The 14534-nt window shown below is 38.8% G+C and overlaps 1 protein-coding gene across 1 annotated transcript in view; it reads left to right on the top strand.

Moving 5' to 3' along the window:
* myo3a (myosin IIIA) overlaps positions 1 to 14534 on the top strand; it is a 76095-nt gene that overhangs the window by 16518 nt on the left and 45043 nt on the right. Inside the window, exons 4-5 of the mRNA XM_066718108.1 lie at positions 5375 to 5479; positions 6850 to 6949. Coding sequence (XP_066574205.1) covers positions 5375 to 5479; positions 6850 to 6949 — 205 coding nt within the window. The remainder of the gene's footprint in view (positions 1 to 5374; positions 5480 to 6849; positions 6950 to 14534) is intronic.

The following is a 14534-nucleotide window of genomic DNA, read 5'->3' as shown; positions in this document are numbered from 1 at the left end:
CTAAAAGATACCCTTAATGACTCTGATGACTCTTCAGATCAAAGGCTCTATATTATTTATTTTCTATTTTTGATGAACTTAAGGTTTCTCAAAGCATGTAAGTGGCTGATGCTATTCATGGCTCCATGCACTGTACTTCATTAACTCAAGTAAATGGCAGCGGACAACATTATAAAGGTAATAACCGTTCGGGCAAAGGTAGGCAGCTCTGTAGGCAGCCTTGCAATGAAGTGACTAATGTTTTGTTTTTTTGTTTTTCTTGTTGTTGTTTGTTATTTTTAATCAAAACCACAAATACACTTTTGCAGTATTGCAGTGTACTCTGACCTTTGCTTTTTTACAGAGGAAAACATGATTATTTTTCTGAGTGTTTTGTTTTGCTTGTTTTTTAAATGTATTTCTCGCAGAAGGGCAGCTGGTTATCAAGCATAGTAGATTTTGCAGTAGAAGAGAAGCTATGAATTATCTGACACTATTCATTCCTCTGGTAGAGAATATGAGCTGTCTTTTATCACATTGGAAAGAAGTAACTGGAAGTTGATTTGGCAGATGCAGTGGTGTATTGAGTATTTTTAAGTCAGAACAAGCTGTAGCTTTATAGAGAGGATTATAGAATATTAACCTCATTAAGTCTTAGTAATGGCTAAAAAAGTATTCCTCAGGTGAATATCCTAGCTCTAATTATGCTGGAAGAAGTGGTAAACTTGATAGTTAGTGTAAAATCAGGATAGTGCAGTCCTGCTGGACAAGACCTGAAGACTCAGTTCCTAGTGTCTACCACTGAAAACTGGGGTTTGCTTGGACATTTATTATTCATTCAAGCTGCATTGACCCTTCTGCTTGCTTGGTGTTTTCAAAGCATAGTTATTTAAATAAGCTGACAGTTCTGTGCAAAGTCATTGTGTTATTCATGGATTTTCCCAGAAAGATGCTTTACAACCACACCCTACAAACCTCTTTCTTCATACTCTAGATGTCTAGATTTGAAATACAAGAGCACTAGGTCAATGTCAGTTTGAATTTCACTTAAGACCACACTGTTGTGTAGCTCTCTCTTTAGGTAGCCAACTTTTCCACATGTTAATAATACACTGATCCTTTATCATTTAATGTAAATATTGTACATTGACAGTGAAAATAAAACTATGATAAATGTTAGAATAAATGAAAGATAGCTGAATGATCAAAGAGACTCTGACCTCAAAGTTGTGCTGTTCTTAAGCCTTTATCTTTTGTAGAAATGTGTGTGTTTGGGTTTGTCTTCTGTCACAGTTGCTCTCAGTCAAGGGCGCGTACCTGTTATTTCAAGGCAGATTGAGACAACAGAATAAGGGGTTATTATTGTTGCCTTGACAACACTGAGACAGTTTTGAGTTTTTTAAATAACATAATTTAGCCTTAGCTTTGACATTAATTCTGTTCTAGACTGTTGTGGATCTGTTGACCACAGCATTGGTCTGTGATTTTCTGATAGGAGTTTTTTCTTTATTACTACTACACTAAATGTGTGAGAAACACTGTTTCAATGCTAACCATGCTAGCTAAAGCACTTTTTGCAGATAATGAAAAAATGTCAGTAATCATGTCAAGTAATATTTTGATTCTGAAGCTATTCTCTATGTTCTGATGTTACGTATTCAGTTGTCACAGGGGCGAGTTGACGTGCTCCTCCAAATAACATGAGCGTTGTAACAGAACTAATATTGTAATTTGTTGATATGCTATAAGCAAAATATACAGATAACATATACATACATACGCATTGAGGGTCTTATTAATGTCTACAACAATGCCATATCAACAATTAGACTCCAACCATACACTGACAAGATCAAGATCAAGGTGTATATCAAGAAGACCCAATCTTTCCAAAACCTTCCACGGCAACACTTAAAGAAGTGTTCGAGACTGGGAAGAGCAATTTATGATTTGCTGATGACATCCTCATCTTTGAAAAAACATCTGAAAACCTGATTCAAATTCACATATTCTTGCAAGTAAGGATAATAGACTCAAAATTAACTTGAGTAAAACTTCACCTAAGTAGTGTTAATAGATTTGTGAAAACCAAAATTATTGAAGATTATTTGAAGATAGATGTTTGAAGAAGTCGACAGTTATGTTTACCTTGGACAACAAATCAGTGCAAAAGGTCTTGTTCAGGAAATCAAAAGAAGATTGAAAATGGGATGGAGTGCATTTGGAAGAAACATATTTTTGATTGATACTGTTTTACAATACTGCATTTCCAGTTCTTTATAATTAGCCCCAAAAACATGACTCCATCCCAGGAAAGCCTTAGCAATTCTGTGTGCTTGATGACAGGCTTAGACAATCTCTTGTATTAAGAGTGTACATATTTAAGCAGTCTTGATGGTGATTACCTACTGGTTTGATTTATAATACCAGATGTTTAGCCTCCTCCTATCCTGATTGCAGGCTAATTATAAAGTGTGTAGTAATACTGTAACGTGACAACTTAATGTAGCACAGAGAAATATTACTTTGTACTGCACATTTTGGCCATCAGCAAAGTGACCAGAATGATTGTACGAATGATTCATACAGAAGGAAACAATTCTGGGTCATTAAAATGCATGTACCTAAATGTACATTTGCACAGTTGATCAACGTTAATGTTTTAGAGCCAAGAATTGTTCACTTCACTGTCATAATATGCAAAGAATATAATCTCCTCCCTACTCAACTCCTCACTCCTCTCTGGCAGTTTCCCCTCTGCATTTAAACAAACTGCTGTCATCCCACTCCTCAAGAAACCTACCCTTGACCGCACCTGTCCTCAGAACTACCGCCCTGTCTCCCTACTCCCCTTCCTCTCAAAGACCCTCGAGCGTGCTGTCCACCGTCAGCTCTCTGCATTTCTTTCCCATCACTCACTCCTGGATCTTCTGCAATCCGGCTTCCGCACAGCTCACTCCACTGAGACGGCTCTCCTGGCAGTCACTGACTCCCTCAGCTGTGCTCGCACGGCCTCCCTCTCCTCAGTCCTTATCCTCTTCGATCTCTCTGCAGCATTTGACACCGTCGATCACTCCATCCTCCTCTCCTGCCTCGCTGACTTTGGAATCTCTGGGACTGCTCTAACCTGGTTCTCCTCCTACCTCAGCGACCGGACCTACCAAGTGACATGGCGAGGTTCCTCATCCACCCCCCAACCTCTCCTCACAGGCGTACCCCAAGGCTCCATCCTGGGGCCCCAACTGTTCTCTCTCTACACTCAATCCCTGGGCCCCCTCATCGCATCCCCAAATCTTCCTGTCTTTTCCATCTTCTGACCCTCTCGTCCCCTCTCGCATCTCTTCCTGCTTGTCTGCTATCTCCGCCTGGATGCACTCGCACCACCTCAAGCTCAGCCTCTCCAAATTGGATCTCCTCTTTTTTCCCCACTCTTCCGCACCTTCTGCGGATCTCTCCATCTCAATCCCCTTGGAATCCGTCACACTCTCTCCTTCTTCTTCCGCTCGAGTCACCCTCGATCCTGCACTCTCATACACCCAGCACATCACCACGCTGACACGCACCTGTAGATTATTCCTGAGCAACATACACAGAATCCGACCCTTCCTCACCAATTACTCGACTTAGCTGCTCGTGCAGTCACTGGTCCTCTCCCGCCTGGACTACTGCAACTCCCTCTTGGCCGGCCTGCCTGCAGCTACTACCCGCTGCTCCAGCTCATCCAGAACTCTGCGGCTTGTCTGGTATTCTCTCTGCCCCGATTCGCACACGCTGCTCCACTGCTCCGCTCTGTCCACTGGCTCCCGATACCGGCACGCATTCAGTTCAAGACATTGACCCTCACCTACCGCTGTCTCGACCACACTGCACCAAGTTACCTGCAGACACTCATCTCTCCATACATCCCCTCCAGACCGCTGTGGTCCTCCTGTGCCAGAAGACTACCTCCTCTCCACTCCCCATCCTCCAGAGCCGCTCCTTCTCATCCCTGGCCACTAAGTGGTGGAACGACCTTCCCACTGAAGTCAAAACAGCAGAGTCCCTGACCTCCCTCCGGTGATTGCAAGACGCATCTTTTCAGACTCTACTTGTAATTTATTCATTCATTCTCCTGTAAGATTGCACTTATACAACGTTTTATCATACTACTTGCCTTGCGTTACTAGTACTTGTATTGTAATTTTGATTTCCCCTATGCTCCCTTTCCCTTGGCCTTTGACTGTGACCTAACATCTTGTCTGCATTCGGCATTTACAATCCAGGATGTAAGACCTCATATACTGTATACACTTGTGTAAATTGAAATTTGTAAAATGTATTATGGTTTGAATTGCACTGTAATTTGTAAACTGGAATTTGTAATGTTTTATGCCTTGAACTGCACTGTATTTTTGCACTTTGTAAGTCACCCTGGATAAGGACATCTGCTAATAAATAAATAAATAAATAAATAATAATGAAGTGTTTGTGCTGTAAGATTTTTCATTTAGGAAACTTTTGTTATTAAGTTTGAATATTGAGATTTCATAGTTTTTTATTTGCATTCTATAAGTAAGTCAGTTTTTACCTATTAACAGCACTCACCATCTGTGAGGAGCTGGGAACTTTTTCATATCTGAATCTGTGGAACTTTATGCATTAACATGATTTAAAATTTCTGTATTTAGCTACCACAACAACATAATGTCACTGGTACAATACTCTTACCTCCCATTCTTATAGAAACTATTAACATTATGTATCAAGTGGGCTGATATTTATGAATGTATCTTTACAGTCAGGTCCCAGCTGAATACACTGTCAAATTGAGGAGTTATTTTATTTTGAGTTTTACATTTATAACTTTCTACTTACCATTTGGTGTTACAAATTTGGTCATCAGATATAAGCCATAGCTGATATTATTCAAATGTTTTTTCAGAAATACCATGAAGTCTAAGCATTTGAACACAGTAAATCTGGTTACATTTTTTTACTAACTAGAACTAAATATAATCTTGTCAGATTAGAAGACATGCTTAAATTTAAGACCTTGACCCGATGTCTTTAATAACTGAGGTGTTTAGTCATCAGAAAGCTCAATAAATCCTTCTTAAAGAAATCTGCATTTTTACAAAGACACGTTTCGTGCCTTATCCTGACTGTTTCTGAAAGATAAGGTTTAAAATGCTGAAGAATATAATCCAGTATCTGTTTTCATAACAACAGAGGAGCACAGCAATACATCTTTGTAGCAAGATGTGCTCTGACATCATCACAAGGTTCCGAGGTTTGAATATATTATACGTTAGAATTATACTCTTCTGTTTATGGACAGGATGTGCAGAGTCATTCACTGGTAACTGTCATGAAAGTTACCCACCACTTACGTTTCTATTTCTTTTTTGTCTTTTAGCTTTGCAATGGTGGATCTGTTACAGATCTTGCAAAAGGTTTGCTGAAGCGAGGAGACAGAATGGACGAACCGATAATTGCCTACATCTTACATGAAGCCCTTATGGTAAGAAACAGAACCGGTGTTTGTGGTGTGATTCTGATTGTTTCCTTAATGGAGTCACAAGCACCCAACTGATATCCATTTCATTTTTTTTTTTTTTTAAACTGGACATTTTCAGAACCCTCGAACACAGTCTGACTTCTTGTTTTACATTCACAGCCTCTCTCCCTTATGTCCTTTATTGTGACTTTCTCTATGTTGCTTTTGCAAACAGTAATAAATCAGTATTATAAATCAGGAATTCAAACTAAATGCCTGTTGTTGGAGCTCTTTGTAAAACATTGTGGTTATGAATATTGCACTTGCCAAGGGTCACAGTGGATTCAAATTTAAAACTAGTAAACTAGATTGTCTAAGCTGGTGGTTTGCACATGTACATTGGCCTGATCCATCAAGATTTTACAGGAGAGGCTGCATGTATTCACTCAGGGTATATTTGTTCAAAGAGGGCAGTATTTAAATGGAGGATTGATATCCCAGTTTATACCAGTGGTGCCATGCAGACATGGAAAGAGAGTCAGAGTAATTAATCTCTGGAACCTATTCAGGACCTGTGGGCAATTTTCTGTTGATCCCTGCAAAATTATCCTAATTAACCCCTTACCCAGAACCCATACCTAGGACCTCACTGCATCATGTTTGCACTTGTTACCTTGAACTAATATGAATGCTATGCATTTTGTATTAATTGTACTTCTGCACTTTTATAATGCTAGCATTGAATTTTGTATTGATTTATATTTTTGTACTTTTTTAATGCTAAGTTGACCTGGATGAGGGTGTCAATAAATTGCCAATAAATAAATAATAACAGTAATAAAATAATAACCTCTGCATACAGATGGTAAACCTGCAGTTCAGAGCCATAGTTCATATACACACAATACATTTTTTATACTAAAATTTTGCACATGCTCTGTGAGTTATTTGTAAGTAGGGTGCTTGTTTGCTTACATAGAGCCTCCACACTCATTTACGCTTCTAATTATAACCTGTCGCCTACGAGACAATTGACTAACATTTAAAAGTCAATTTGATACCTTTTGCCTAAATTCTGTTTAACTGGAAGATGACTTTAATGGAGATGAGGTTGAACAATAAACCCATCCTGAATACCATGGCAACAGAAAGCATTTTTAGGTTCAATTTTCACCTGTGCTGCTCATCAGAAATACACCATAGGATGTTGATAGAGTTTCACCCTGGCCTGACTCACATAATAAGACATTATAGATGATACCATATCTGAATATCTGAATTGATTTGTATTTAGGATATTTGTGGTATCAACATCAATCACCTACTGATTTAAAAAATTACCTGGATACAATTAAGGCTAAAATGTTTTGACAGGCTTCTCTTTCATCCTTCAGGGTCTTAAGCATTTACATGATAACAAGACCATCCATCGTGACGTCAAGGGCAATAACATCCTACTAACAACGGAGGGAGGAATTAAGCTTGTGGATTTTGGTATGTGGTTATTAGCATGGAGCTGATAGGTCAAAGCCATTAGTGTCAGGCACTTTTCAGAGCTAATTGCATACAATCTTTAAAGCACGGAATACATTAAAGGGGGCAAGGTGGTGAGAGAAAATACGAAAAGAGTCTGTATAACCGCTCATCTGGATATGTGGGTTCTGCATATTACTCCTGAAGAACAGACACATTTAAAGGATTTAGGTCTGTCTGTCCTTTTCTTTTCCTCATTTTTTTTTAAATTATCTTAGTTACAGTATACTGTGTATGCCAACATTCATAAATATATGTATTATTATTATTGTTATAATATTTTGTATATCATGTCAAATTACCATTTATTTTAAGGAATTGTGGTTAATATATATAGAATAGTGTATATACATTCTATTGAACTGTTGCTACGAAGGAGGTTTCAAGTACTTTAGATATGGTCACCAGGACTTTTTTTTTTTAATGTACTGCTTTATTTTATTCCATCACAAGACAAAGCAATGTACTTTGTGCTATTTCTTGAGTACTTTTAAACATCCCATTTTGTTCCTGTCTGTCAGCATCTATATAAATAAGTGCCCACAGAGACAGTGAGTGAAACTGACTATCCAGACCTTTACATAACACACTACCTAGCAGGCCTGCAGTGTGAGAGAGAGCTCACACAGAAAAAGTTAAGCAGCAGAGAAACTTTACATGTTTCTGCATTATTTGTAGAACTGTCATTACACGTGCATTCAAACCATTTGAAAAAGTAATTGGATTACACAAAACTATCCTTATTACAGTTGTGTAGATTTCTTTCAAATACATTTCTTAAAAAATTAAAATATATATATATATATATATATATATATATATATACTGTGCAAACTGAAACAGAAACAGCTGTGCCATCAGCTCAGAATTGGCAGAAAACAGTGGGACCTTGGTACACCCATCTACTGTCCGGAGAAGTCTGGTCAGAAGTGGCCTTCATGGAAGACTTGCGACCAAAAAGCAATACCTCCGACGTGGCAACAATGCCAAGCGACTCAAATATGCACGAAAACACAGGAACTGGGGTCCAGGCAAATGGCAGCAGGTGCTCTGGACTGATGAGTCTGAATTTGAAATATGTGGCTGTAGCAGAACGCAGTTCTGGGCTGGAGAGCGGTACACGAATGAGTGTCTGCAGGCAACAGTGAAGCATGGTGGAGGTTCCTTGCAAGTTTGGGGCTGCATTTCTGCAAATGGAGTTGGGGATTTGGTCAGAATGAATGGTCTCCTCAATGCTGAGAAGTACAGGCAGATACGTATCCATCATGCAATACCATCAGGGAGGCATCTGATTGGCCCCAAATTTATCCTGCAGCATGACAACGACCCCAAACATACAGCGACAGTCATTAAGAACTATCTTCAGCGTAAAGAAGAACAAGGAGTCCAGGAAGTGATGGTATGACCCCCACAGAGCCCTGATCTCAACATCATCGAGTCTGTCTGGGATTACATGAAGAGAGAGAAGCAACTGAGGCTGCCTAAATCCACAGAAGAACTGTGGTTAGTTCTCCAAGATGTTTGGGCCAACCTACCTGCAGAGTTCCTTCAAAAACTGTGTGCAAGTTTACCTAGAAGAATTGATGCTGTTTTGAAGGCAAAGGGTGGTCACACCAAATCTGGATTTGATTTAGATTTTTCTTCTGTTCACTCATTTTGCATTTAGTTAATTGATAAATATAATTATTAGCATTCTTACTTTACAGCATTTTTTCACACCTGCCTGAAACTTTTGCACAGTACTGTATATATATATTTTATATATATATCAGCCATAACATTATGACCACCTTCCTAATATTGTGTAGGTCCCAAAACAGCCCTGACCCATCGTGGCATGGAGTCCACTAGACCTCTGAAGGTGTGCTGTGGTATCTGGCACCAAGACGTTAGCAGCAGATCCTTTAAGTCCTGTAAGTTGCGAAGTGGGGCCTCCATGGATCGGACTTGTTTGTCCAGCACATCCCACAGATGCTCGATTGGATTGAGATCTGGGGAATTTGGAGGCCAAGTCAACACCTTGAACTCATGATTCATCAGACTAGGCCACCTTCTTCCATTGCTCCGTGGTCCAGTTCTGATACTCACGTGCCCATTGTAGGCGCTTTCGGCAGTGGACAGGGGTCAGCATGGGCACCCTGACTGGTCTGCGGCTACGCAGCCACATACGCATCAAACTGCGATGCACTGTGTGTTCTGACACCTTTCTATAAGAACCAGCATGAACTTTTTCAGCAATTTGAGCTACAGTAGCTCATCTGTTGGATCGGACACACGGGCCAGCCTTCGCTCCCCACGTGCATCAATGAGCCTTGGCCGCCCATGACCCTGTCGCCGGTTCACCGCTTTTCCTTCCTTGGACCACTTTTGATAGGTACTGACCACTGCAGACCGGGAACACCACACAAGAGCTGAAGTTTTGGAGATGCTCTGACCCAGTCGTCTAGCCATCACAATTTGGCCCTTGTCAAAGTCGCTCAGATCCTTACGCTTGCCCATTTTTCCTGCTTCTAACACATCAACTTTGAGGATAAAATAATGATAACAGGATCATCAGTGTTAATCACTTCACCTGTCAGTGGTCATAATGTTATGGCTGATCAGTGTATATATATATATCAGTGTATTCATTTCTGAACTTGGAGTGGTCTCTTAATTGTTTCCTCTGGAAACAATTAAGAGACCACTCCAAGTTCAGAAAACAATGTTAAGTGGTTTTCCAGAGCTGTATATTGATACTATTTAAACACTCAAAGTGGCCATTAATGTTTAAAATCACCCAAATACAGATTAATCTGTTCTGCATTCACCCACTAATTAAACATATGAACATGTATTAATCTATAATTTTAATTACCACATGATTCAGATTCCTTCCTGGTTTAATATTATTTTAAAAGGCAGCATTTACAGATAATCTTATTTCTGAATCAGTGCTTTTCAATCTCTAACCTCCAATCTATAATTGATAGTCTTACTTGAAGATCTGCATTAGAGCAAAAGTATAAATATCATTTAATTGCTTTGTAGAATAAAATACTAGAATCGTGGGAAATACAGAGTACTTTCGGGCAGATAACGATAGTATGGATATAAAGTTCATGTTCGTTGAGGACTGGGTATGATCTGAGTTTAGTAATCTTTAGCAAATTATAGAACAGTACTGTCACACAAGAGGCTAGATCAGATTATACTCACTGATGACTTCACTTCAAATAGCTTAAAAGACCAAGGGCCGGATTACATCAAAACTTTGACTCACCCGCTAATTGCAAATGACAAACCTAAACATCATAACAGTTACATTTATGATTAGAACAAAGCAATATCTTACAAATATGAAGCTGTAACTGAGTTCAGTTTTGTAGTTTCCTTTTAGCAGGTGGGTCAAATTTGTGTGTGTGTTCTATTTTAAAATTAGTAGCTAAAGAAGTACTCTGGGGAAAAATGTCTCCTTCAAACCTTATCCGTTGTGTAAATTGTACATTCTCATATCTCCTCCTAGGTAATAGACCTTTCAAAATGTCTCCACATTTCAATGCAAAACCCAGAGCTGTCAATCTGGTATATTATTTATTATTTCTGGTTGTGTTTATTTTTTATCCTGATGAATACAGCATTGTGTTTCATCTACCCGTTCATTGTGATAACAGCAGGAGACCACAAAGACCTCTATTAATACAACACACAAAACTGGGTTGTTTTACATGTGTCCAGCCTGTGATTACAGTGTTAGAAGGGACACAATTTAACAATATATAAATTCACAGACTCATTATTAATGTGGGTTAAGAAAAAAATATTTCAAAAGGGACTGTCAGAATAAGTCAAAAGACAATGATAAAGTCACATAGACATTAAAATGTTATAAAATGGTTATGTAGCCTACTACGTCTTCAGCTGTAATTGTCTGAATTACAATTTTCAACACATTAAGACTGAATGCTGTGCTATGAGACATACCGAAGGTGCTTGGATTAGGGCTTTTAGAGCACATGGCCAGTATGCCATGCATGCACAGTGTCACACTGTGATAATCTGAAGTGTGAAGCAAACCGTTTTGTATTGAGTGCACGACTGACTGAACAGCTGAATTGATAAAACCCCCGCAGTGACTCATCTGAGAAAAATAAATTCTGGAGGAAAAAAAGGGTTTTCAATTTATTCATGAATATTCTAATTGAGAGTGTTATCATTCTGATAATTATTAAAGACTGCCCCAAGGCATGGCTTGTAGCTAATGTAGTGGAAAGCAAAAGGCCAAAAGAACATATCTGCTGATTTCGAAAATAGTTTGGAACATTGTGCCAGCCTTGACAATTACGCTGCCAGTAGATTTCCATAATCGTTTCTGATCACTGTTGCTTTTCAGATTCAAGATGTTGTTTTTATTCATCAGTTAAAGCTATCAAATAAAATTTGACAAATCTTCCTTACTAAAATTCTCAGCACCATTATATTATATTTATTAATGAGTTAAAATCTCTTCTGTCCAGGTGAATTGAACTATTTTCTATTCACAATAACAATTCACAATATCTCTGAGCAGTGTATTAGACTGGATTTTGTTTTAAGTCTGGTAAATCCACTTCAGCAACTTTGAAATCAGTATATTAAGGTAAATTCTCAGCAGTAATACACCCCATAACACTTATAATTAACTAAAGTGCTCATACTTGACATTGTGAGAAAGAATGACATCAATGCTTGGATCATTGATGCCATCAGGATATTTGCAAGTTAGATTCGGACTGTCCTCATATAGCCCTGTAGAACATACTGCAGCTTTTCATGGTTATTTGTTTGGATTTAAATCAGGACTTCAGAATTGCCACTGCAGATTTTCACTACAATTTTCCAGAAACCACAAATTCGAAGGCATTGTTTCATGCTGTGTTCTGCCAGATGAAAGCAACACCACATTAATGCAGTTATAATCCATTTAAAGCAATGTGTAAGGGTGTTTACATTTTAGTAGGATCTCATCTTTCTTTAAGTTTGCTTTTGGAATCTGAACTTCAATAGAGACCCAGAGAGACAGCAGCTAACTGCCCAGTTCTTTCAAACTCACTGCTTTGTCTCTTGTAATATCATGGAACAGATGTAGGCAACTGACACATGTCCTCCAAATTGTACACTTGATAGCACTTTACTTCTTTTCAAATTGAAGTCTCTGGGCACAAACAATGGAAATACTTACATTTAGGATGGGTGAATGCAGTTCCAATTCATAAGATTGTATTCTGGAGACACAGGTGTGTGGCAAGCCCAGGAAACTTTGCCTAACTTCAAGCTCATGTAACCCCAACATTGCTCAGCTGGCTCCTGTTACCCCATAATATATACTGGTCACCTGCTCCATAGAACACATTCAAACCACTGGTGTCTGGACAATACAGCCCAGCCTGTGCTTTTTTGTTGAGGAACTGTTGAGCCCCATAAGAGTCTCTGAAGTAAATGCTCTTTTAAAAACACAACTTATTTATTTTGCTGTGCCTTTTTATTATATAAATATAATTTATATGTAGTAATAGTTTAATTCTTACTTTGGATATAAACATGACATACTTCCATGTCATCACTATGAATCACATAGCCTAATTTAAATTTCACTTTATTTCCATAAATGACTTTTTGGGCCTCAATGCAAATGTTGTGTTTATATTCTGGTAAGCCTCCTTTGATTTTGTAATAATTTGTAATGCAAAAATGTGCATAATTTGCATATTAGTAATTTAATGTCTATATTTTGTTGCCTGTATGTGTTAAGTTCTGCAATAGGCAGTGTTAATATATATGGAGAGCGCTGTTAGCCAATGCTGGGGCTAAAGAAATACTTTAAAATTACATATTCTCATCAAGCAGTAGTGTGTACTTTTGTGTACTGATGTACTAACAATTTACTGATTTCTCCCCATTCATATATACACCGATCAGCCATAACATTATGGCCACCTGCCTAATATTGTGTAGGTCCCAAAACAGCCCTGACCAGTCGTGGCATGGAGTCCACTAGACCTCTGAAGGTTTGCTGTGGTATCTGGCACCAAGACGTTAGCAGCAGATCCTTTAAGTCCTGTAAGTTGCGAGGTGGGGCCTCCATGGATCAGACTTGATTGTCGCGCACATCCCACAGATGCTCGATTGGATTGAGATCTGGGGAATTTGGAGGCCAAGTCAACACCTTGAACTCATGATTCATCAGACCAGGCCACCTTCTTCCATTGCTCCATGGTCCAGTTCTGATGCTCACATGCCCATTGTAGGTGCTTTCGGCAGTGGACAGGGGTGAGCATGGGCACCCTGACTGGTCTGCAGCTACGCAGCCCCATACGCAACAAACTGCGATGCACTATGTGTTCTGACACCTTTCTATCAGAACCAGCATTCACTTTTTCAGCAATTTGAGCTACAGTAGCTCGTCTGTTGCATCGGACCACACGGACCAGCCTTCGCTCCCCACGTGCATCAGTGAGCCTTGGCCGCCCATGACCCTGTCGCCGGTTCACTGCTTTTCCTTCCTTGGACCACTTTTGATAGGTACTGACCACTGCAGACCGGGAACACCCCACAAGAGCTGCAGTTTTGGAGATGCTCTGACCCAGTCGTCTAGCCATCACAATTTGGCCCTTGTCAAAGTCGCTCAGATCCTTACGCTTGCTCATTTTTCCTGCTTCTAACAGATCAACTTTGAGGACAAAATGTTCACTTGCTGCCTAATATATCCCACCCACTGACAGGTGCCATGATAACGAGATTATCAGTGTTATTCACTTAATCTCTCAGTGGTCATAATGTTATGGCTGATCGGTGTACACTAAGGTGTCTTAATTTTCTAATTAATATTGTATGCATTTGAAACTACTGTCCTGTCCAAACTATTCCAGAGCACAAAAAACTATTGTTATTATTAAGCATTTACACTTTACATTATTTGACACATTTTTTTTTTACTTCAGAAAAAAGTAACTTTTCCTAAATTCCTTGATTAGCATCCCAAATGACTTGTGTCAGAGGGTACACAATTCCAGTCCTGGAAGATGGTTTTCATTCCACCTTATTACAGCAGAGTTTCAACTCTTTATTGGCCTAATTTGATCAATATAACAGGAATTGCCAGTCCCGTTGTTCAGAGTGACCTAGAAAACCTGCTGTATTCTGGAACCCTGATTTAAGTGACACTTTACAACTGTGAAAAATGTGAAAAATAAAATAACCGGTGTAGACATAACCTTGTTTTTCAGAAATATTATGAAAGTATTGTTTTTCTACATTTTGGTAAGGTTTTATTATATACAGTAATGATTGGCAACTATAGTCTCAAAATCTTATAAATCAATACATGTGGATTATGGAAGCTTTAGAAACCAAAATTCATTCCCTAAAACCATTCTGCAATAGTGGTACTGTATAATACACCGTAGGGCTTACACTTGTTTAAGTCTTAAAATTAAATCTGTTAAGCGAAATACAAATGCACCATAATAAAAGGTTCAGTGTAAATGTTTAATATCTGACGATTAGTTTTGGAATACATTAATACAAT

Source organism: Amia ocellicauda, chromosome 2, assembly GCF_036373705.1.
Source record: "Amia ocellicauda isolate fAmiCal2 chromosome 2, fAmiCal2.hap1, whole genome shotgun sequence".
Lineage (NCBI taxonomy): Eukaryota > Metazoa > Chordata > Actinopteri > Amiiformes > Amiidae > Amia > Amia ocellicauda.
The sequence above is the reverse complement of the archived record's forward strand: the minus strand, read 5'-3'. Positions and strand labels throughout refer to the sequence as shown.